Below are 24,380 nucleotides of genomic sequence, written 5' to 3'. Positions count from 1 at the left end.
AAAGGTCTTGACCATGTAAGGACTTGCATCGATTGTTTTGTATGACCTAGCTTTTCAAATAATTGTTTTTCCCCCTTGCTTGGTACGCTGCTTCTCTTTCGTCTCCCTTCCCAGACAGTAACTCAAAGAACCGAGAGTTGCCACATTTGCCGCTGGCCCAGTAAAGATTCTTGAAGATGTGTGAGGCTCATCTTGCCCCTGGCTTGAGGGAATGCAAAGCTCATGAGAACATTCCCTGTGGCTCCCTGCCCAAAATGTGTTCAGATTGGCGGAGTTGGAATTTGAAACAAGTGTGCTGCTTGATGACAAGACTCAGCCTGCACTACGTGAAGGAAACATCTGACCGAGATGGTACTGTGGACGCCCTCCCATGTGCTTTATAGGGTGCAGCAAAAGATAAAAACTAGAGCAGAATATAAAAGCTCCAGAAAAAAAAAGCAGCATTTTGAACACGCATAAAATACATTTTTTATCCAATGTAGCAGATTTAGTACAAAGCTGCTGAATTGAGTGAATTCTAAAGCCTTCCTTTTTGAGCCTACTGGGGAGTGGTGTGTTAATCTGGAGTGACGGAAATGAGTCTCATGGTGGACCAGTCACGCCAGATGGCGTGGTTCTCATTTCATGTTTACATTTTTAATTAGGCCACTCTTACAACCACTAATGAAACAAAGCGCAGGATTCTGGTGAAGTGCATCCGAGCATTTTTTTCTTTAGTATAGAGACAGCTTTCACCGCTGATCCTTAACTGGCAAGGAATGGACCTATTAAACCAGCCCCTAGCACCCTGACAGTTGACTAAGTGTGTAGACAAACTCCTGGTTCAAGTCCAGCAGCTTCAGTTTCAGCTCTTTTTATGGCTGGTTTTGAGATTTTTTTTTTAATGGCTAGTGCCAATAGGCTGTGTATGGCAGAGTCTGTCTATCCTGATGGATTGTTATGTTTTTGACAGAGTAGCATCTTACTATTGAATATTATTTATGGTTACGGCATGTTTTTATGTAATTTCTATTAACTGAATGTTCCAAGTTTGATATTAAAGGGTTAGATAAATTAAATAATTGCTTAGCTGTGAGTGAATCTTGTTGAGAGTTCCTTGGACTGCACAAAAATCAACTCAGTTGATACTCAAGGAAATAAACACAGATTGTTCATTGGAAGGATTGATAGTAATCCTAAAACTTTGGCCATTTAATGCGAAGACAGGATTCACTGGAGAAGACTCTGATGTTGGGGAAAGATTGAAGGGAAAAGAAGAGGAGGGTGGCAGAGGTAAAGATGGATAGATAGTGTTACTGAAGTAATTAATATGGATTTGCAAGAGCTCAGAGAAGCGGTTGTTGACAGACAGGTCTGGCATGCTAAAGTCCATGAGGTTACGAAGAGCCAGACTTGACTAAACAACAAATACACTGTATAGGAGAAACGGAGGAAAATCTTAAGCACGTTGTTTTGCCTGTAGTAAGCTTTCTTTTCTTCGAATGGGTTGTTCAGCTCATGCTGTGCACCTGTGGGGCTAATTACAACCTTTATCCAAATGAGCAGCAAGCAGTTTCTCTTCCTCATTTCAAACCAGTTGGCCTAATATGCATGTATCTCATCTGTAGAAACTCTAAGAGCCAGGAGCTATATTCAAAGCAGACCCTGCCTGTTTTAATATGCTACTACATAAAAGGAGTAGTGCCAGCATCTTTACCGCATGAAATAATACACCTGGGGCACTCAAGGCTTTTCTTTGAATTCTAGAGCAGTGCTTTCTCCCCTTTTTTCTTTTCATCTCAAAAATTTTGAAACCGCCAAGGATTCCAACAGAGCAGCTCCTTATTTACTCTCGCTATCTTTCTGCCCATACAAAATAGTTGGTGCTGCAGACGTGTGGTCTGGATGTTTAGTAAGACTCCTCATTTAAGATAATTTGAAAGTTATCAAAATGAATTGTAATGGCAATCATAGTATTAATTAGTATATCCAGTAGTAACCATGAGTGGTGTGACAGTTTGCGTGCTGGTTCACTACACTGGGGTACTGGATTTGATTTTGAACCGTGACATATTATATGTGGAGTTTACATGTTCTCTCACGGTTTTTTTTTCCTGTGGTTTTAAGTACACATTAGAAAAGTTAATGGAAGTCTTAAAAATGTGTGCCCAGTGATTGATTGACGTCCCGTCAGGGGTATTGACCTTTCTTGAGTTATGTGTTTCTGAGGAACGTTGGAATAAGCAGGTTTTTAGCTGAATTGATGGAAGGGTGGGTAATGGTAAAACCGATTCTGTGCAGTAGGATAATGGATTAAATAGTTCAACTCACTTGTTTTCTTGGTATTCATTCCAAATGATATTATTAAAGTCTGCTCCATGGACATGCTTGCAGTAGGTGTTGTCCATCTAAAATCAAAACTTTGAGCATAGTGCAGAGTAGCAAAACCCTCAGATATACAACAGCTAAGACAAAGCATGATTTAATTGCTTTCATTAACAATTTCCAGAAGGAAAATTTTATTTTATAACAAATGACCTGTTTGTGATAACCAAATGTTCTTTATGCGATATATTATACGTTATAGCCAGCAGCCATATCACTCACAATTGGCAACCCACTGAAGCTAAGCAGGTGTGAGCCTGGTCAGTACCTGGATGGGAGACTTCCTGGGAAAAACTAAAGTTGCTGCTGGAAGAGGTATTAGTGGGGCCAGCAGGGGGCGCTCGCCTTGCGGTCCATGTGGGTCCTAATGCCCCAGTATAGTGCTGGGGACACTATACCGTAAACAGGCGCTGTCCTTCAGATGAGACTTAAAACCAAGGTCCTGACTCTCTGTGATCATTAAAAATCCCAGGGCATTTCTCAAAAAGATTAGGGGTATTACCCCGGCATCCTGGCCAAATTTCCCATTGGCCCTTACCAATCATGGCTTCCTAATAATCTCCATCTATGAATTGGCTTCATTACTCTGCTCTCCTCCCCACTGATAGCTGATGTGTGGTGAGCGTTCTGGCGCACTATGGCTGTAGTCCATCATCCAGGTGAATGCTGTACATTGTTGGTTAGGGAGGGGAGTCACAGTTACCTGTAAAGTGGAGTGTCCAGAAAAGCGCTATATAAGTGTAAGCAATTATTATTATTATTATTATTATAGGAAATTAGTATAGTTTGTGGTTGAATTATGTACAGAATAGGTTTGCTAGCAAAATCAGAATTGTTTTAAATGAAACAACACTTTGAGATATTGGCTGTATGATTGAACCCAATGAACACGGGGAGAACATGCAAACTCCATGTAGACAGCACCCCAAGAATTGAACCCAGAGCTCCAGCATCACTGTGTGGCAGAAATGCTACTGTGCCACCATGCTGCCCTTACGGAGAAGATTTCATTCCGTAATCCAGGACAACAGGTGTGAGTGCCATTTGAAATGCTTCAACCTGCTGTCCTTTGTATGATTTAACCTGTTGAGACTACCTGTTAATTTCTCCTCTGATACCTCTAACTGTGCATGGAAAAACACCAAGTTATGCTTTTAATCAGAAATTTTAGGATCCCTCAATATAGACATAACAAAATGAGAAGTGGAATGAATGAATGTTGAATAAAGGAATTCCTCTACAAATGAGTTCATAATAAAGGAGTACCGGTGTATGGGCAAATGCAGTTGGTGGTTATTTGCAAAAATGAAGAGGTATTGTGCAACTATAGGGGCTTAGAGTGATTGTGGGGAAACAAATTTAAAGTTTCTGGTAATTTCTGGATTTCTATAGCTATGGTGTGTAAGGACTGTGTGGGGGTGATGTCTTATTTGTAATATTGTATTTATTTTCAATGTAATGTTTATTGGTATGTTGTCATCTCTGTGTGTTTAAGAAAACATTCTTGCATGCAAAACAACTTTTCTGAGAAATCAGGCTAACTATTATCATATCAAAACCAGCATTCATATGATTATAATCTGGTTCAAGACGGTGTCAGTTTCTTGGTTAAACAGTTACCATATGACACAATACCTCTTTTCTTTCGATTGTGGTCAGAAGGTTTGCTTTGCTTCTTGATTAAAACAAAGTGAGAGAGGTGGTTTTGAAAATAGCAGACCAATCAAATCCTACCACTGCCACATACTTCCTCTTTCTGTTCCTAAAATTTTATCTTTCAGTTGAGAAAAAGTGATGCTGAAGAGGTCACTCAACCTTCTCAAAAGCCTGTTCAAGCGTTTATAGTAAGACAACTGTTAAGCGTGTATTATGTCCATCCATTTTCCAACTGCTTCATTCAATTCACAGTTGTGGGGTACCTGGAGCCTATCCCAGCAAGCAACAGGAGCAAGGCAGGATGGATACACCCTGGATTGGATGCCGTTCCTTCGCAAGGCACACACACAGACACATTCTCACACCAGAGTCAATTTTCCCAGAAACCAATTAACCTACTAATATGTATTTGGACTATGCAAGGAAACCCATGTGACCGCAGGGAGAACATACAAACTCCACCCTAATAGCACCCCATGTCCTAGTGCTGCAAGGCAGCAATGCTAACCACTGCACCACTGTGCCTCCCACTGTGTCCCTAATTGGATTGACATACCATTTAAAGATGTAGCTCATTAACTATGTAGCTGAATAAACTAATGTAAAACTGAACTTGAATCTAGTTATTGAATTACTTTATCATGGATATTTAGTGTACACTATATACAGTATGCTGTGTAATGTGTTTTTTAAAAAAAGCTTGTGGCTGAATAGAGAGCATTGTTCTTGTAATATGGATTACAATTACGTTATGTTTATTTTAGGTCTTTGCTGTGTGACTTGGCCTTAAATTGCATTTCCTTATTGGCAGTTCAGTCCGTAAGAGTCAGATCGGCGATTAAAAAAGAAATCTTAAGTAAAAAAAAAAGAGATCTTGAAATTACAGTATTGTGTAGGAAATTGCAGTATTTGCTGTAATTTACTTAATTTCTCTCTAAGCAGTACAGTATTTTCCCTTACTCTCTATATACCGGTAGTGGGACAACTCCAGTCCCAAAATACGTTATCCATCCATTCATCCATATTCTAACTACTTAAACCATTACAATGGGCACAAGGCAGGATAAACCCTGATTGAGACGCCAGTCCATTGCAGGCCACACACTGGCAGACACACACTCACACCAGGAACAATTTTCACAGAAGATAATTAACCACCGGGTCTTTGGTCTGTGGGAAAAAATTGATTTTTAAGGGTAAACAAAAAGAAAAAAGTCTGTTTTCCTACTTCCCTTTTCTTTTGCAACTTCTTCAATGTTTTCTGAGTTTTACTAATTTTTTGTAAATTTTTCGGAAGTGGGTAGCCTTGCATATCTCTGAAAGCAGAAGTTCAAAAGACTTAAAATCTGGAACCAGAGGTCATGGAAACCAAGCCTAAATGGTGAGAGAGGAAATGAAAAAACAGGACCAGAGCCTTCAGAATAGTCACAAGTTGTTGGGATGGAAAACGTTTTGGAAGGCTCAAAACATCAGGCGCCTTACAGCTTCCTCAACGATTATATATAATTACATCAATGCTGTTAAGTTTAGACCCTGAATCTTATTTTTATGGGATAACCTTTTGGGAAGTTGAAACTGGAACAATAGAAAGTGATCAGAGGTTTGTTCATGCCAGGATAGACAGTTGGTAGGTAGCATGGAGAGTTGAGAGAAAGTACTAACATTAATGTGCCTTATGCAAATTGTTTCAGAAATTATATTAAAAGTTGACTTTGTAGTTCAGGTTGGGGCATGCTGCTGAGGAGATTTTTTTTTTAGTTTCACAGGGAGCCGCTAGTTTGCTTTCCTTGGCATGAAGCACAGACTTTCAGGACTAGTGAAGCAGCTGCCCACTCTTTCTTGGCGCACACGCCTCTGTAGCTTCCCAGCTCATCTCGGGTTCATTATCACCACTGCCTTAGCAGTGAGATTATTCCACTGATTTACAATTTCTCTACGCATGCGAAGTACTTCGTCAACACCTCCATACATCTGTCTCTTGGACTGTAGAGAGAGCCTTTGCAGACTGCAGTGAAGCTAATTCTGTTTCTGACCCAAAAGAATATCACCCCCTTGAAGCTGGTACTTATGATTGATTATTGAAGAACAGACCAGAGTTTTTTATTCTTGGTTTTATGTGCATTGTTTTTGGTCTCTTACTCTTTGAATGGGAAGGAGGAAGGGCAATATAAGCAGAGCTTTTTGTGCAGCAGAATTGGTAACTCCAGCATCTAAGGAATCAGTTCTAGTGCTTTAATGTTTTCCATATTCTGTTAAGTAAGTTACCATACAATTAATGGAAGCAGTTGACAAATCAACACCAAAAAAAACTGAGGACAGTTTGTGTGTGGTTTCCTCTCGGAGCCGATCAAGTCCTTGGAAATGGTCTCTCTTACTCCTCCAGTAGGCACCTCTGGGCTGAGAGGATTTCAGGTTATTGCTTTGAAGTGCTATGGTACATAGCTGACTGAATTTCAGACTTGCTCTATTACTGTTCTTTTTTGTAAGGCGTGAATTTGGGTGGAAAATGGTGCTTTTCTTTTGGAGGAGCTCTCTCCTCGTCGCGCTTGGTCCTTTCCTTGTTCTCGTTCCGCCAGGTAGCCAGAGGGAAGGGTGTTTGGATAAACATGAAAGCCATTGAGTGAGAAGCAATAATCTAACCTGATCATATAAACTAACAGTGAAACCTGTTTTTTCCCCCCACACACACCGGCTGCATTGTAGCTGACATTGTTTTAAATGTGTGTGTGTGTACAGTATGTACACATATATACGTACTGTGTATATATAACTACTCACTAGCATGAAGACATAGTGTCAAAAATACTAACATTTTCTCAGAAGTGGTCTTGACAGTCTGGGTTTGACCATATACAGTGCCTTGAGATCAAAACTGAGCCAGGGCACTATTTTACCTTTCATTTTATTTTAAGTAAGCTTCTACTAATAACCAATAATCTTTGAGAGAAATACGAATCTAATTTGAAATTGAGCTTTCACGAAACATCTGCCACAGCTTTTGCTTCTATTCGCGGTGGCGTACATGCTAATAGTGACGCATTATTTGCTAGTACTTGGGGACAGAGCCATCTTAAGCCCCCACTGAAACAAAATTCCATTACTGCTGCCTGTTTTGTGAGGTTTCTCACACAAGACGGTTTTGACGATGTGTGTAAGCAGCTTTAGACATTAATCTTCCTCAGGGATTAGTATGATTTAAGTAAGATTTTATCCTCCTATACAGTTCCTGCATTTGATTTCACTTTAAGTGTAGAAGGGAGATATGCTGTTTATAATGAGCGCCCACAGATATGCAGCCTGGCTAGCAAGCCCTACTCTGTGTTCTTAGTGGGTGCTGTCCTGTCCTCTTCAGTCTTTTTTGAGATTTCCACTTGCTCTTATGGCGCTTCCAGGCATTGTCTTGCTTTTGCTTTTTTATCTTTTTGCTGTCTAGGCAACAGAAATTATTTCTCTGTGCATTTGGTGTCTTTGCACAAAGCTTTACTGAGGTGACTCTGGTTTCCAGTCCCTGGGAGGATGTCGGCACTCATTAGCTTCTGGAATGGAGGTCCGCGATCTGAGCCAGAGGAACGTCATGTAAACTTGCAAAGAAAAATGTCACTGCAGAGTTTAAATGAAATGCCACTATCTGCGAGTATTATATTGCAGTATTCAAGAGAAAGCCAGTGGGAGGTGGTTTAATTGAAGAGCAAAGTTTCCATTTCCTTTGGGTCTTGTGCACATGAAGCATCCTGCTTAATCTTCCCTAGTCTCTAAGAGATTTAAACAAGTACAGAGCTCAGATTCACGTGGCTTTAACTTTTATGCCAAACATAAATTTTATATTTAGATGTGCACAGCAGTGCAGATCTAAGGCACTGAAATGAACTATGGTGCCGTGAATTTATCAATAAAAGGAAGGTAAAAACTGTTTTTTATCCAAATACCTCCATATGAAGGAGGTATGTAGTACCTGTATGTAGTAAGCTTGCATACTAATCATACAGGTATACATTCTTCCCTTTTAGTTTTTTTCAAAGACACTATTCCTGGCAAAAAAAATGGTCATCAGTAAATAAAAAGTAGCGATGCAACTGCCTATATTTCCTGCTAAACTCAATATAGTTTGTTCTGGTTTCATTAGAAAATGCCAGGGCATGCTTAGGCTTGCCACAGAATTTTGCTCTCAATGTCTGCTCGCATGTTTTTCATCCGCGCATATTTTTAGATTATTGCTTTGCAACTTACAAACGATCCAGTTGTTTATGCAACCCAAAAAAAGGGCCTCACCTTTTATAAAAACACATTTGCTAGCGATTTTTCACCTCATCTGGCTTTAATTAGATAAGTCCTCGCTGTCTGAATTGACGGCTGTGATGAAACGGGCTTGGGAAGGGGGTGTAGCTCTTGGCTGTCTACTTTGTGGTTAAGATGTGTGGTCGCAGTTGTTGGCCAGCGTCTTCTCTGATCACTGCAAACCCTGCAAAGTCTTGCAACATGCAAAGTTAAGGAACCTGCAGGCTATGAAATCACATGACTCATCAAAGCATTGGTGTTTTCACACCTTACGGACCGTTAACCTAGCTTTCTAACCTGTTCAAAAATGATGCCAATTTCAGGAACATTGCATTTAAAAAAACACATGTGTCAGTTACTGTTCATCATAGAGCTTTCTTTAGGTGAGAAGTGTATTGCCTGAGTGCTGCACATAAAAAGTTGTGATAGATGTGTTCAGTTTTATAGCTTGTCCTTTTGAACCACAGCTTCTTCAACTTTTAGGACTTTTTACATGCTAGGATTCTGGGGGTTCTACTTTCATCACCATGGTGATTTTATTTTCCCTTCAGTACAACCCTCCCACTCTCTCCTCAATTTTATCTGTTATTTTATTTTTTTTAACAGTGGCAGTGGTGTAACTTGCAGTAAATGTGCCACATGGGAGCCGGAATATAACAATTTAATAGTTCTGCATTACAGCTTCGTCACTACTGGGCATCCATCACAAGGTGGTCCTTCGAGGAGTGTTGAATTCCCATGTTTCTCTGGACAGCTGGAACTGCAGTTACACTCACAGGTGGCGTTGCAAGATTTCAAATAAAGGGCCATTACGTAGCTTCTAATTTTTGCTGAAAAACTGCATTTCTAGGTTGCTCCTGCAAAAGGTTTTCATTCCTGAGTGTGGGTGTCAGGGTCCCAAAGGCTATGTTTTATCTTAGAAATCTGAAAGTAGTATCAGCAGAGGATAAGATCTGTGTATATTTACATGGATATGCTTGTTTATAATAACTCAGAGATAAAAATGGAAGTTTGTTCTTGGATAGGGGTTCACTGTCAGCAAAGCTGTATGGCGGAGGTCTCTCCAGATTGAGCTAGCTTGGCCATTCGGGGTTTGTGACTGGCTTTTCCCAATACTGCAAAAGACATTGTAATACACATCTACAGTATGTTGTGAATGAAATCTGCTGACTTTTCCAGAAAATGACCTTAATCCTTAGGCATTTGATGTAAAGTGATGTAAAAGCTGTGTTAAACATTTGTTTCAGTCTTCCTGTTTTTACCATATTAGTACTCTATTTTCTGAAGTTCTTGGTTAAAGCAGGCCATTCTTCAAAACAATACTCATAGTTTTGTTGTTCTCTTTGGATCAAGACTGTTGGGTAAATACCTATGTAGTTTTGTTTAGTAAACAGTAAATTCCATTCTCAGGGGTGTCCATTACATAGCTTGCCCTGTTCTTTTAGAAAACACATGGAATCCCAAATGGAACCTTTGAGACAGGGCAGAACTTACATATTGTCTCCTAATCGAAACAAAATTATTAAACTAAGCCTAATTACTTTGTTGGTTTGTTTGTGTTAACCAAAGCTTTTACTAATCAGATGATCTGAACAGCTTATTACCATTTTTCATTTCTTGCAACGAGCCAGTGTGAATGTTTGTAGTAACAGAGGGCAAAACTAATTTATAGGACAAATAACTGCTAGAGCAGCTGGATAAAAGAAATGCAACTATAACATGTTCAAAATACAGAGTTTTATAGAGTTGTATGAAAGATGTATTTAAATGCTGTCTGGTGATAAATAAGTAACATCTGTGTGCGTTAAAAACAGATTGAAATTGTAACATGACTACAGGACAGCCCAGTTTTTCCCCATTCTAATGGGATCACATTAAAGTCTGTGATGAAGGTACAGTTTGTAGGATTAAACTGCATGAAAATGAAATTCTGTCTCATGCTATACCTACCATTCGTAAGGTTCATCTGACTGGATGTTCTTTCTTGGTCATTGAGTGTTTATTACTGTCAGTCTATGCTGGGTATTCCACACATAGTTTTTCTTTTACTTCAATGTGTAGGACACTTAGTAAAAAAGAAAGTGTTTTTGAGTGGTGTGATGAAAGTGAGAGATCTATTATTGCACTGCCGTGAATTATCCATCATTTTGAGTGGGACTTTTTGTGCCTAATGTGTGAGGCTGCAGAACTAATGAAGTGTACGGCTTTACTACAGAGTACCAGAAGTTTTTTTTTTTTATTATTCTGCAAGCAGCGTGTTTAGATTTCAGGACATGCATTGGACAAGAATAGTTAAAGTCCCACTATGTACGGAAAGGAATAGAAACGCTTATTAGTAGTTTCCAATAAGGAATGTTCTTATTGCTGTTTTGTAGCATTTGTTGTTTTTTCTTGTCCATCCCTTTTTTTCAGATTTTCACCGTTCCTTAGGATAGTGCTTAATAAACTCAGAGCAGTTTCAGAACTGGCTTGTTTGGAGTTGCTTTATGGGGAAAAATATATACAGTATTATGTGATTTGACCTACCATGAAAAATAATTTATTTCTTGTGTGAAATCCTTTGATGGATACGAAACTTTTTTTTAAGTCTAATACGTTTTTTTTTACCAGAAACCTCCATATTTTTCTGTTGCTGTGTCAGCAGGCCCATTGCTGCCAGGAGCTCTGTAAAAGAATTCAACAAGCTTTGAAAACCTCCAGTTCATCATGGCAGCCGCTTTGTACTCGTTGCTAGGAGACCACAGCTATGTGGCTGTGTATTGTGTGGTAGAAGTGGCCAGCAGAATAGGGCAGACAGGACCCAGAGAAACTGCTGGTGTTCGTGGTCGACATACTCTCACTTTGTCTTCCATCCCAGCTTTGACTTTTATGACTGCTGTAGGCCTCCAAACATATTGCTTTACGAACTATGTGTTTTTTTTTTCTTAAACAAAATTTTAAGAACCGTTGTTATCCGAAATGTATTAATTTCATTTATTGGGAGGGGGTAAAGTCATTTTGTGTAGAACAGAGTAATCTCTGTGCCACATTTGTAGAATGTTTTGTTTTTGGTAAGACTCGTGGCAGGTTGCTTTGGGTATTTTTTCCTACTGTAGTAACATTGCTTTCAACTGTTTTTGGATGTATTTTTATTGGTCATTATGACATTTGGGATTATTCTCGTGTCCTGCTGCTTCATTAATGCTGGGCCACAGGCTGTGGTGAGGTCTTACTTTTTTCTCTCTGATGAGGTTACAGTTTTCTGTGTGTTTTGTTTTTGGCTGGAAAGGAAGGATACTGTGTATTGGCAATGTAAAAAAAAAACAGTTCAGTATAAGCCCCTCCCATTCAGAATGCACTATCCTGTTTGATATGGGTGTCCACTGCTGACATATGCTCTTGTTATGAAAACCAGCTGTTCTGGTGGAACAATGGATTTGTTTATAGTTTGTTTGGCTTGTCTGTTTCATTTTAGCACTGTATTAAGGCCTGACCTTTCTGTCTATGTTTTTGACTCTGTTGAGCATTCAGGGGCCACCTGCTCCATAAAGCTGATCACTGAAATGTGATGCTCCTTGCAGCTACACCTGTGCTTTTCAAGCATGCCCCCACCCTTTTCAACAATCACAGCCAAATTCTGCATGGGGCATGATTGGAGAATGATACTGCACATTTGTATGAGGAAAAAATACATATTTCTATTTCAGGCATTTTTTAAAATGTCATCAAAAGAAATTAGGCTTTGAAATGTGTTATTACTTCAGTCATTGTTGTTTTTTTTCTTCATTGATACTTTTTTTGTGTTATCTCACCTTTATGATTTTGTTACTGAAGGTAACATGGGTACTAAATTCATTTCAGTTTGGTTCCATTTCAGCACAATTTGGGCATCAATTTCTTATCTTCTTGTTTGTGTTATCACTGCTGTAGAATTAGAATCAAAAAGCTGTTTTGAAATGTTATTTTGAGAAATTGGGATAATATTTCCTAGTTATAATGTACCTAGAATTTTGAAGGAAGCCTTTTTTTTAAAAAAAGCTGTGGTGTAGGAAGACTAAAAATTGAACACCTCTCTTTGCACCTTCCAGCCTCCTTGAGGTCATGCTCAAGGTGCTTGAGAGTCATTTACATAGCAAGCTGACAGAATGTGATTCAGGCTGTGGTAACCTGGTGTCGGTAACTGTAATCCAGTCCCTGCCTGCTCCACAACACTGGTCTAGGACTGTGTAGAAAGGTGACACCAGAAACAAAAATGTGTGTGCAAGTGGAAATAATTCACTGATGTGGAAAAGTACAATAAAAGCAAGAAGGACAATGAACATTCATTTACTCAGCATTTTGAGAGATGCTGGCAGGCAGTGGCCTGTAAAAAAAAAAAAAAAAAAAAGAAGGCATTAAAGATGCATCTCAAGTCTGTGGGAGGCAGAATGTAGGTCAGCGTGTTCCCGCAGAGAACGAGGTAGGGGTAGATCTTTGGAGCCAACCAGTGTTGATGGCACATTTGAAATCTGGAAGGTATTTGACCATGTACCAGGGCTGGCTAGTTTTGTATTGTGTTCTGGAATGGACCATGTGACCTGTCATGTCCTGTCACAACCCATAAGCTGTGTTTAGTTTTACAACAGGGTTTGAAATGAGGCAGTTTCTTGCTTCACTGACCTGACCTGCAAAAGGATTATAGTTAGAGACCCCTGTTCACCAGGAGTTAGCCAAAGCATTCATGGTCTACTAGAAATAGTTTTTTTTAGAAAAAGATATAGTACTAGAGCAGATACCTCTAAGGTCAGGGGTTATTCGCAGACTGATTACTGGTTTTCTGCCAGGCTTGAAATTCATTTCTGGCCTGTGATGACAAATGCATTATCACTATTCCCCACTCTTGTACTTAGTTATTAGAATATGATTTTAAAAAATAAAAATATGCATTTTACTCTTTTACTCCAATCCTGCCATATGTTAGTCGTTTATTTTCAAATAGCCACTATAGTTTTATTTTCAATGAATGGATATTTTCCAAAAAATGTCAGTTTGATCTTTGGTTTCTTATGGAGTTCAAGGTGGTCGTTGGCATCATGTGTGCCAGACTTCCAATGTTTTGTGGCAACCGGGCCTTATTTATAAACAGATTTAGAAAAAAAAGGCTTCACTGTGCACAATTGCACAACACAGACCTATGGTTTTGAGGACGCTGTTCAAATTTCAAGAAGTCTTATTTGTACAGCACTTTCCTTATTGCCATCAGAGCTGTTTACTGCCCACTCTTGCTCAGGGTTATTAGCACCTTCGGAGGTAGGGACAAAAATTAACCGAGCAAATGCATCACATCTGTGTTCTGAGAAAATGACCCCTGAACAGCCAGATAACTGATGAGCTGAGGTGCAGGCCCTGATCATGTCACCTTGCAAGATCGGTCCTTTTCCTGATTTCTAAAGAAGTAAACACTTTTCAATGTTCTCGAACAGCTGTTCATTTTCATCAACAGTAGTTTAAGATTGCTGATCTGCATTATTTTGTTCCTTTTTTGCAGAACATCATATAAATACATACTTAATCTCTTAACTCAAGGTGCCTTTTTGTATGAGCATTCATGGTGAATGCAGTTTTGCACTTATGTATGAACCTCATTTATAGCACTTACATGTGATGTAAAATAGCCAAGCTTCTGATTTGTCTTCTTTCCTAGTTTAGTTACTGTGACCTGCTTAAGGTGAGTTAGGAAGTGCATTGATGTTTATCAATAAAATAACCCAAATGGTGCTAAACAAACACTCGCCAGCTTCTGGGAAATTACTGAAGCAAACTAATTTGGGTGAACAGAGTCTCAAAATAAAATTATTTTTATTAGCCTTCAATGTGAAGGATGAATGAAAGAAGGTGTACGAGTTATTTATTTCCTGTGGCCACCTAACTTATTTGCTGCTCTATTTTTTCCAGTGGGTTTGGCTAATTTTGTGAGAACACATTTTATGGAGTCTTGTCTGTGCGAATATTGTTCAATAAGTAAAATGGCCTCATCTGTAATGGGCGAGTTTCTTTCAGGATGTGAAACGTGCTCGTCCCTAGGGAGTGTTGCATGTTAACACCTGCTGATACTGGCTTACTGGACAGAGTCCAAGGATGATGTACTCTAATCAAACCCCGTGAAGTGAGACAACCTTGTTTTCGCTGTCCTCTCTTGAAGGTCTGCCCCCCCTTGGCCACCTGCCTGTTTCTATATGATAAAAATAAGTTTTTTTGACCGTTACGCTTGTCTGGAGTTTTTACCTAAGGAGACTGCCGAGCTGTAGTGCTCTGCTCAAGACGAGGAACATCTCAGTGCTGCTGTGTAATTTCCTGTTTTAATCTTTTGCTTTATTGCCATGGAAATATGGCAGTTGCTTAGAGCTCGATGCTCATTCGATTTAAAGATACAATGAGACTTTAATAAAATACATATTAAAGTGACCATACTTTCATGGATGCTCCACTTGTGTGTGCTTTTCATTAAAATTCCTTAAAGGAAAGCTTATTTACACATCAAAAGAAGGCAGTGCTGTAGGCTGCTTCATAAGTAATGCCGATAGTGACTACTGCTTCACAAATAAGCTTTCTGTAATTGGCCTCTGTGGGGTTGGCTTTTGTTGTCTTTGTGCAATTAAACACCACTGTAATTAAATTTAATTTGGTTTGAAGTAAACAGATGCCCTTGAAGAGTAAAGAAAAGAAAATCTCTGGAGAAATGAGAGCCTTTGGAAAGGGTGCGGGGGGCTGCATCCCAATTTATGTGGGTTAAAATACAAGAAAAAAGTTAGCTTTAATTTGGAAGGTACACGTATTTTACTTAGAAGTGACAGTTTGGTGTGGAAAAAATGGGGAGAGAGTTTTGCAGGAAAGCGTAACGGGGGAAATAGTATCTCAATCAGTGGCTTGTTCTGTGGGCTGGTTAGAATTTCACCCTCAACCTGTGGCTGCTCCAGCTGCCAGGCTGTTAATGGAACAATAAATAGCTGATTTATTAAGATAATAAGCACTTTCCTAAGTAGTTTAAAATATCTGAAAGATGAGCCTGCTGTTTGGCTAGAGTTTATTGAGATAGCCACTCTGTTAAGGAACTTGTTTAAATATTGTAATCCTCTGTAAATTCAGAGTACATTATTCTCACCCTAGATGCCTTTGGTCTTTTAGCAGTCTGAGAAAGCAGGACTCCCTGTTGCCTCAATGTTTACCCTTCAGTTTACTGGCTCTTCTTTTGTGCTAGGCCGATGACTTAAAACGTTAACACCCGTTTTTTAATTTAGTTATTATAATCTATTATTTAGTTGAGTTGTACAGTAATAAGGCATTCTAAAGCAGCTTCGTTTTTCACATGCCTTTCTAAGGATATTCAAGGCTACCCTTTATACAAAACCAGTTGCTGTGCAGTGTGGCTTTCTTTTAATTTCTTCTTTTGTATGAAAAGGTCTTTCTTTGAGAAGAAGCAGGTCAGTTCTGCTACCTTTAGGAGCCTCTCCTTCCTAACATGTAACACTTCACCGTTTTCCCTGTCCAGCTCAGCACCGTCCAGTTAGGTTAAATGATATGTCATGTAATCCTCACCACAGCGTTACAGAATTTACCGCCAAAAGCAAAAAAAAAAAGCAATGAAAAAAGAAAACACTGTATTGCTCTATCACAACTAAACAGAAATTATTTTTTTTCACAATAATCTGATAAAGATTTCTGGCTTGGACGGACTGGGTTCAATATGCTCTCAATTTGCTGTGAAAAATGGCTCTGAGGATTTATTTATGAAATTCTTTTTTCATAGACTGCACTATACATGTGAAACAAGTGCTTTACTGTATGTGGTTGGTCTTGCTCGTGTTCTGTGCGATGGAATGTGCTGGGTCTAGGGGATGGCTTTCAGTAAATCTGAATGAACCAGCAGCATTCAGTGATGACCTTTATGGCACTAACTCATTGAACCATGCTGGATGCTCCAAAGCAGTTTTCTGGGCAATTCTGTCTCGATTTTGCTTCATCGCAGTTTCATCTGGGTCCCCGCAGATCAGGCTTCTCTGAAAAAAATGCAGCATTTGCAACATTTGGCTTTTATTTTCTTGGCCGCTTTTGGTTAGCGTTCTTAAAATAAGCATGCGTGGGGAAAGCAGCTACTCTGACACATTGCTGAGCCGAATGTTGACAAAGGAGCAGGCTTCTGTCGTGTTATGCGGTGCAGATTTCATTTCAGATTAGTTTCAACCTGTACACTTCTACTTCTTTGAGTCAGGCCATACAATATGGAGCAGATAAGAGCACCCACTAGGCCCCTATGTAAACAGCGCTACTGCATACAGACGTGTACGGAGGTCAGTTAGCAAAATGTTTTGTCCTTGAGAAAGTAATTTTACATTACTGCTAAATCTTATAGCATTTCCTTGTGGTAGCTTTACACCACACATCGCTGTTGTTATACTTGGACCTTTCAACAACACAGATATTTCTATTGAATCTGTCATCAGGGAATAAATACTTCACATCTTGAAACAAAGTTTTAACTGCTACCTAAGATTTAATGCACGTTTATTGTATTTTATTTTCCTCTCTCTAAACATTGATTTACACTGAAGGGCCATGCGTATAGTCTGGTGTTTTACAAATCCCCTTAATAAAACTCTTTCTGTTTAAACAATAGTGAGGATTTTGTTTATTGTAAAAGGTCAGTCTAGGACGTCACAGTTTATATTGTTAAACTTTGGTTTGCAGGGCTTGTCTGTTGATGGTCATTCAAAGCCTTGAATTCTTGAGTTTTTCACTTTCAGTACAGTAGCTCTGCTGCTGTTCTGGACCTATTGTATAGCGCTGAAGATCAGGAAGTGGGAGTCTATGGAAAGAATTGCATGGGATTGTGATAACGAGGAGGGGAGAGGTGGGTGGTCATTGGGGTCGTTTATTTTTAGATCTTGTCTCTTGCTATTCTTCCTTCAACCTTGATGGTGAAGTGGAAGTTCAATGTTAAACCATGCCTAGCATCTGTAGGATCCTATTAAGACACATCTTTCATGGTTTGCCTAGTAACTAGTGAATGAGCAAATAATTTTGTCCAGCACAACTTACAAAGAGCTGGGGGAGAGCTGTGCATCAGCAGCTGTAGCTGGAGAGTCACTGACAACAGGACATCAGTTTTACATGTTGTCTGAAGGATGGAGCACAGGGAAGTTAAGCAGCTTGCTCACACACTGAGTCAGGGGAAGAGTCTGGGCCTGAGCAGGGAATCTCCCCGTAAGACTCTTCCTGAACTAGCCACACACACATACACCAAATACAGATGTGGAAGTACTGTTCAGCAAAAAAGATTACAGATAAAACTTCCAAAGTTAGGAGCTTAGTAAATGGTTATAGAAACAATCTAGAAAAAAATCTTGGGAGTTTAGCTAGAAACAGAAAATGTATGTTAACACTTTGCAGTGTTTTGTAAAAGAATGTTTACAGAAGTACCCTGAATAGATTATAGTCCTGAGGCATCCAGCCATAGTCCCAACTGGAAAAAATGTTTGCAAAGCGTCATCACTGTATTCAGTTTTACTTTGAAACTGGTTTAATAGTGTTTACAGAGGACATTGATTTCTGTAAGGATCTGTTAATGAGACATGCTTTTTTAGTGTTGATGTGTAACTAGGAAGTTAAACAGGAAACAGGTGACATTTGCTGATCTGTTGCTGGGTCTGTGAAGCTCCTCTCTCAGGGTGCAGGATGGTAAATGAGGGCCAAGTAGTTGGTGACAGTGTACCATAGGAATTGTTCAAGGTAAAATAACAGGATGCCGTTTCACTGTTAGAAATCCAGAATTCTGGGAAAAATGTTTGGTTTCCATTAATCATAACCATACAGCAGAAAGAGTTTATTAAACGTCTTTCAGATGCTATGGCTTCAGGGATTGAAAACTTCTGTGATAAAAGATCCACCCCAGTAGCTTTTCAGAGTCCTGAGTTATTACTGATGTCTTTACAATAAAATATAACTTGCATTTTTTAACGTGTTGGTGAATTTGGGGAAAAAAAAAGTCATATTGCAATTTATGATTTTTGGAGTTACTGTTAAATAGTTAACAAAGAAATCTGGGATGGCTCTCTTTTGGGCTTTGTGTTACAGAGGATACATCCCTGAGCTCAACAGTTGTTAATGTTGTTTGGATTTCTTATTTAAGCGGAGTTCTCTGTCTGTTCTTGCTAGGCCTGGAGCTCTGCAAAAGTTGAGCAGACACTGTTATAATATGAACATTAAGATGCAGGCTAAACAATTAATCTTTGAATAAGGCAGTGTTAGCTTCTTTAGAATGTGATGGATGGGTGTATACGGCTTCTTCTGATGATACAAACTAATAGCTTCTACATGTTGTAATTGTTTCTCATAAATTGTCTTGAGTCACACACCATGCGGTACACAGTTCTCTATGCTTACTTCCTGTGACGAAGAATTTCTGCTGTCAATAATGCAAAATGTCCTGTTCAGAATTTGTCATGTAAATTAAACTTACATTTCTAAGTGCATAGATACTAAAGCACAATAAGCATTTCAATTGGTTAATTTGTAAGACAGGTTTAAATTGTAAAATTTTGTAAGAAGATTTTCAATATAGTGACTGCTGATTTAAAAGGTCCTCTTCTTTTTTTTTACTGTAAATTTGTGCTCAAGGGCAAAGTGAAGACGGGGTAATCGTAAATTTGAATCAACCTGCATGGGCGCTTTTGAGGGCAAATATGAACCCTTTTTCTCTATCTTGGAACAAGGTGTCAGTGATTGAAGGCATTGGTGTCTGGTTAATCCATGATAGATCTACCCTTCACTGTAGATGACTTCATGTCTTAAAAACTGTATGTGGTTCATCTGGAAATCATACATTGCAATTACAGTAGAAATGCAGGCTTTAATCTTCTTTATAGTCTTGCGCGTTTGTGACATCTTGATCTGCATCATAAATTATTTTTTTTCCAAAATATCTATTTTCCTTGGAAGAAGGCCAGACAACTGTAAATAAATTGAAGTTTACATGTAATTGTGTGCGTTTTGGGAAACATCTAACGTTCAGTGTGTCAATCACATTGCTGGAGCGCATGGCTTGTCAGTTTGTTGTAAGATTCTTGAGGATTCACTCAGCTAACTAATCACTAAACAAACCCCCTTAACCCTCCCCCATAAGTCAAACATGAAAGAAAATGTGATTTGATTCTTCATTCGTTCTTTGTTTTGGTACAGTATTTTTATCCAGGCTGCGGCTGTGGATTGTGGAGATTTAGAAAGTAACTTGGTTTTCATTAACTTGTCATGTCAAATCCTCAGTCAGCACACTGTATGAGAAAAGCTCATTTATTCCTTTGATGGCATGCAAGCTGAAATGTCGGATGATTAAATTATAATCATGCACACCCTTTGGTGCAGTTCTAAGAATGCATGTACAGTAGCAGCTGATTACTTCTGTAGGTAGTCCTGGTTTCGTGATAGGGCCATATGGCACTTTCTTTGAGCAGTGTGATTTCCAGACTGCCCCACCTCCTGCTGTTGACAGTATTTCCCAAGAGCTTGAATCATCAATCAATGATCTTGTAAGGCAAGTTATTTGAGTATGCCATCCTCGTATTAACAAAGAAAGCATTCTTTGTTTGTATTAAAATGCCGCATATCTCATTGATTGTAAATCAAGTGTGATCAATGTTTTTTTTAAACATTTTTATATCTTTCTTTTGAATGTTTTCATGACCCCTATAGCTGGGCTTGTAAAATTAAAAATAATCAAGGGAGAAAATGAAAAAAAAAACTGTCAAACAGGTCATCAGATATAATACATTACCACTTCCACTGACAACAACCTCACATTGCAGGACTTCTAAAACAAACTTTAAGAATCGAACTTACAATGTACATAAAAAGAAGTACAAAGAAAAACAAAGCAGGTGTATAATGTCTATTCTGGCAATGAATTAAAAAGAACAATAAGACCCACAGTAAAAAGATCATGCATGTAAAGTGTGGGTTTTTCCACTCTCTGGTGTTAGCCAGCTAAGAGCGTGCAATTCTCCCAGAAATACATCCAGACACCATTAGGGAGTGCCTGTTTGGAATTACAACAGGAGGTAAATTATCTTTATAAAGATAAAGAAACCCAGGCAAGCAGGGACTCCATAGCAAATAACCAAGTTTAAAATTCAGTTTTCAAGAGGTGGTCATGACAGTGAGTGATTATATTGGTCTTCTGCACTATTTGCTTGACATAGATATCTGAAAGCTGTAATTTTTTTGCACCAATAATTTTTCTGAATACCTACACAGTCCTGTTAAGTTTTTAGTGCATGTATTAAGGTTACCAAACCAGGATACCCAATTGAACATCAGGGTAGATTAATTGAAAGTTCCAACTCCAAACAGACAGCACCTCAGGGCTGGAATTGAACCCAGGGCCCCAGAGCTGCAAGGCAGCAATGCTAACCCCTGCACTGCTGAGCCACCTCTATTTACTTTCTGTAAGCCTCTAATTCTGTTGAGGAGTATACAGAACACATCCCTGAAGTGCAGGGCCCAAGGGGAACTGGTAGAAGATGACTGCTCTCCCACTGATCAGGATGCTGGTTCACCTCAGGGCTGTGGAGAATGGGATAATTTACAGTAGCTCAGTCAACACATCTTCAGGAAGTGGAAGGAAACTAGAGCACCTGGGTAAAAACACAGGTGAACAAGGAGGGTGTAATCAAACACCACAGGAAACCGGAGCTGTATCCTTGTAGCTTTAAAGCATAATAAGCACATATTCACCCTTTTGCCTTCCTGTGTATTTGAAAATAGCAGAGTAGTGATATCCTTGTATATGACAGGTGTTCCATATTTAATAAAGGAACAAAGCTTTTTCCTTTTCTCATTAAATAGAAAAAAGAGCTTGCAAAAACGAGCCATAATTGTCAGCAGCAAGAAATAACAGCATTCTAATGTCGATAGAGAATTCAATATTTGTACACGGTCATAAGGGCTGCGTATATTAGCAAATACTGTACATGAAGAACTTCAGTCCTTCTGGTTATTTAAAGGGGCTGATTGTTTACTCCTTACCAGGTTGAGCAAAACATTCAGGAGATCAGGAGGTCTGCACAGCTGGGTGCCACATAGCAAATGACTCCCCATTATCCTGCAACACCTTTGTAATCTGCAGATTCCATATGTGTCCTTTACATGTAATTACTCTGATGAAAAGTCACCAGACATATACATTTCTTTTTATTTTTTGATTGTAAGGGATGTTTCGCTTCATCCTAGCTGCTTCAGAAGGTCAGGTTCTGTCGTGGTAATTGTGAAGTTCAGCAGTAACTGGACAAATATGTAGTTTCAGAAAAAACTGGTACCACTCCACGATGCCCCCGTTTCTCGAAACGTTTCTAAAAAGTCTACTCGAATTGGCTCACAAGAAACTAGATTGTTTAGATTTAAATTGATGAAATTAGGCTTTTGTTTCATATTCCCATGTGTCGCTTTTTAACGTCGGTATTCGTTCCAGATGTAAAGTAAGAAAGGATTTTAGTTTTTATTTAAATGCTTATTGAACTGAGACTCCCATCAAGCCAATTCTTGAAGGATAGTTAAAAGTTACTGAAAATAACATTTCAGTCACGAACATTCTCCGCTTAATTGCTGTCTGCTGTAAAGAGCTGTAAAGTGAAGAGATGATCCACACAGCTCGGTACCTGTGGCATTAAAAGTCATAAAAATAAAAAAGTATGGTTCATGAAAAATGTTATTTTATGTGTTAGTCTTTGTTTATTTTGAAAAAAATGTGAAGAATACTAAAAATAGATTCCCCTGTAGAATTTGTGCATTTTTTATGTTGCTGTAGGAAATGCGCTATTTCTTTCTGCTGTCTTATCTTCTTTTTTTATATAATATCGTATTTTTCTTTTTTTCAAAATTCTCCTTTTCTCAGATTTTGAAAAAATATTCTGTGTCAGATTGCTTGGAGAAAATTGTTTACATATGATTCTTCAGAAATATGTCATCAGCTGATGAATTGTATACAGCTGGTTATGAAATGAGTGTTCACAAGTTGTTACGTATGTATTATCAAATGCAGATGCTTGTACAAAATAGCATTTATCATTATCAAAGGAGTGTGTTACTCTAAATGAAGTTTCACAGTTTAATATCTTCACTTGGATCACTGGTGTTATATCAACAGGTCAGGTCAGGTTTCTTTGTGCTTTTACTAGTGTAATAAGTGCTGTGTTCCAGAATTTGCCTGAGATGTTAGAACAGTAGTGTACTGTACTAAATGAATAAAACAAATTCTTAACTATTCCTGAATTATCACCAAATTCCTATTTTAGGTAAAGCTGAGCTTTTGCAGACTGTTGATCTATTTACTGTTTTCTGAATGTTTTAAATTTTACTATATATACAATATAGCCCACAAACAAATTGATTTTTTTTGTTCTAGATCTGTCATCAGCGAAGAGGAAGTTTGCCGAATCACTGAACGAATTCAAGTTCCAGTGTATAGGAGACGCTGAGACAGATGATGAAATATGTATTGGTAAGCAGTTCTAATATCATGTCCTTTTATTCTCCTCTCTTGATTAATAAAAATGTTGTTCTTGAAATATCCCTCCAAAAAAGCTGTTTCTCTCTCTGTAATGTTCTGGGGCTCCTTTCTGTATTTCTTCTGATAACAGAAGTTCACAAGGGAGATTCAATAAATTAAATAATGGGATCTCTCACTGTTGAACACTTATTACACCAATGGATTTAAATTTATAGAGCTCCTTCACACCAAATTCAGGGGAGAGCATCGCCTGTCCATGGTAATGTGAAGTATTAGTTTAAAGTTGAATTTTTGCAAATATGATTTGACTTGAAACAAGACTTGAAGAAAGCTGCAAGAATCATTTTTTTGTGCAAAGAGCACAACACTGGCTGAAATTCACAATCAACATATGGAGAAACATAGACCATATCCCACAGAAACAGGTGTGGGTGTGTTGTTATGCCTTTGATAGTAATAGGTCAGAGACTTCAAATGCACAGTGACCTGGGCACTGAGATGCACCTGAGCATCCCTGTCTAACTCTACCACTTTTGAAGCATGATTTAGGAAGACAGCTGTGAAAACAGTACCTTGGGTACCTGGGTCCTGTGAATGCTATTGTCCATGGGCAGTTGGGAAAGCACAAATTGTGTGCAGTCCGAGTACTGAAGCTCATAGATTATTATAGTGCATTATCCATCCCGACGCTGTCAGCTCTTCCTGTGAGCATGTCAGAGAGGTGTCAGTCAAAGTTTGAAACGGATTTGTACTACACTAGATTTAACGTGTCAGTGGCACCGAGGGAAACAGGACAGAGGGTTGAAATTATATGGGAAAGCGATATATACGATTCCCTTAATACTAGTTGGTTTCCAGCAAGAATATGTACCAATAAACAAGAAATAGATGCCATTACCGTACCTTATGTATTCAAAAGCCTTAGACCAAGTTGTACTACACAAATGATAAATTTTAAAAGTATTACTTTTTTCATTTTTCAGTTCTAATAATATAAAATTCACTTTTTGTTCTTTAATGCCGTTCATTTAAATGGTGAAACTACCCAGTGTATCTCTACAGATAAATGTATCTGCATATGCATTACTTGATCTGTAGAAAACAATGTTAAACAATTTGCCAGTGGTTGTGTGTGCACCACTTTTGCAAGTCTATACTGTGCATTGTAATGATGTTGTGAATGTTCATGGGTGTTTTTGTTAGCATTTTAGTACAAGTCTTTATTAACAGTCTTGGGGTCTTTTTTTCTCGCTGTCTTTCTTAGCAAAATCACTTCAGGAGTTTGCAGGCGTTTTAAAAAACCTGGAAGATGAGAGGACGCGGATGGTGAGTTTTTAAGACACAGGTGTCCGTGTTTAAGAAAGTAAGAGCTATGCGTTTAATCTTATCATTGCAGCTCCATCCTCCCCTCAGACTCTCAGAAGGTCCTACGTGGACATGAGCCCTGTGGTGTTAAACAGTGGAATACCACATGAATGTAATACACAGGGGCCATTGTCTTCAGTTAGATACTATATATCATAAATTCGTTACATTTTAAAGTATAAAAAATGAACTTATTCAGTTAGAA

The 24,380-nt window shown here is 38.6% G+C and overlaps 1 protein-coding gene across 4 annotated transcripts in view; it reads left to right on the top strand.

Moving 5' to 3' along the window:
• Nucleotides 1–24,380, top strand: part of LOC102697225 (rho GTPase-activating protein 26) — an 82,903-nt gene that overhangs the window by 17,909 nt on the left and 40,614 nt on the right. For all 4 annotated transcript variants that reach the window (XR_011191157.1, XR_011191158.1, XM_015349451.2 and 1 more), the window contains exons 2-3: nucleotides 22,706–22,801; nucleotides 24,075–24,136. Coding sequence is in view for 2 of the 4 variants with exons in the window: in XM_015349451.2 (XP_015204937.1) it covers nucleotides 22,706–22,801; nucleotides 24,075–24,136 (158 nt within the window). In the remaining 2 variants the exon portion in view is untranslated. The remainder of the gene's footprint in view (nucleotides 1–22,705; nucleotides 22,802–24,074; nucleotides 24,137–24,380) is intronic.

The sequence above is a fragment of the Lepisosteus oculatus genome, chromosome 11, assembly GCF_040954835.1.
Source record: "Lepisosteus oculatus isolate fLepOcu1 chromosome 11, fLepOcu1.hap2, whole genome shotgun sequence".
NCBI lineage: Eukaryota > Metazoa > Chordata > Actinopteri > Semionotiformes > Lepisosteidae > Lepisosteus > Lepisosteus oculatus.
This window is presented reverse-complemented; position numbering and strand designations above follow the sequence as displayed.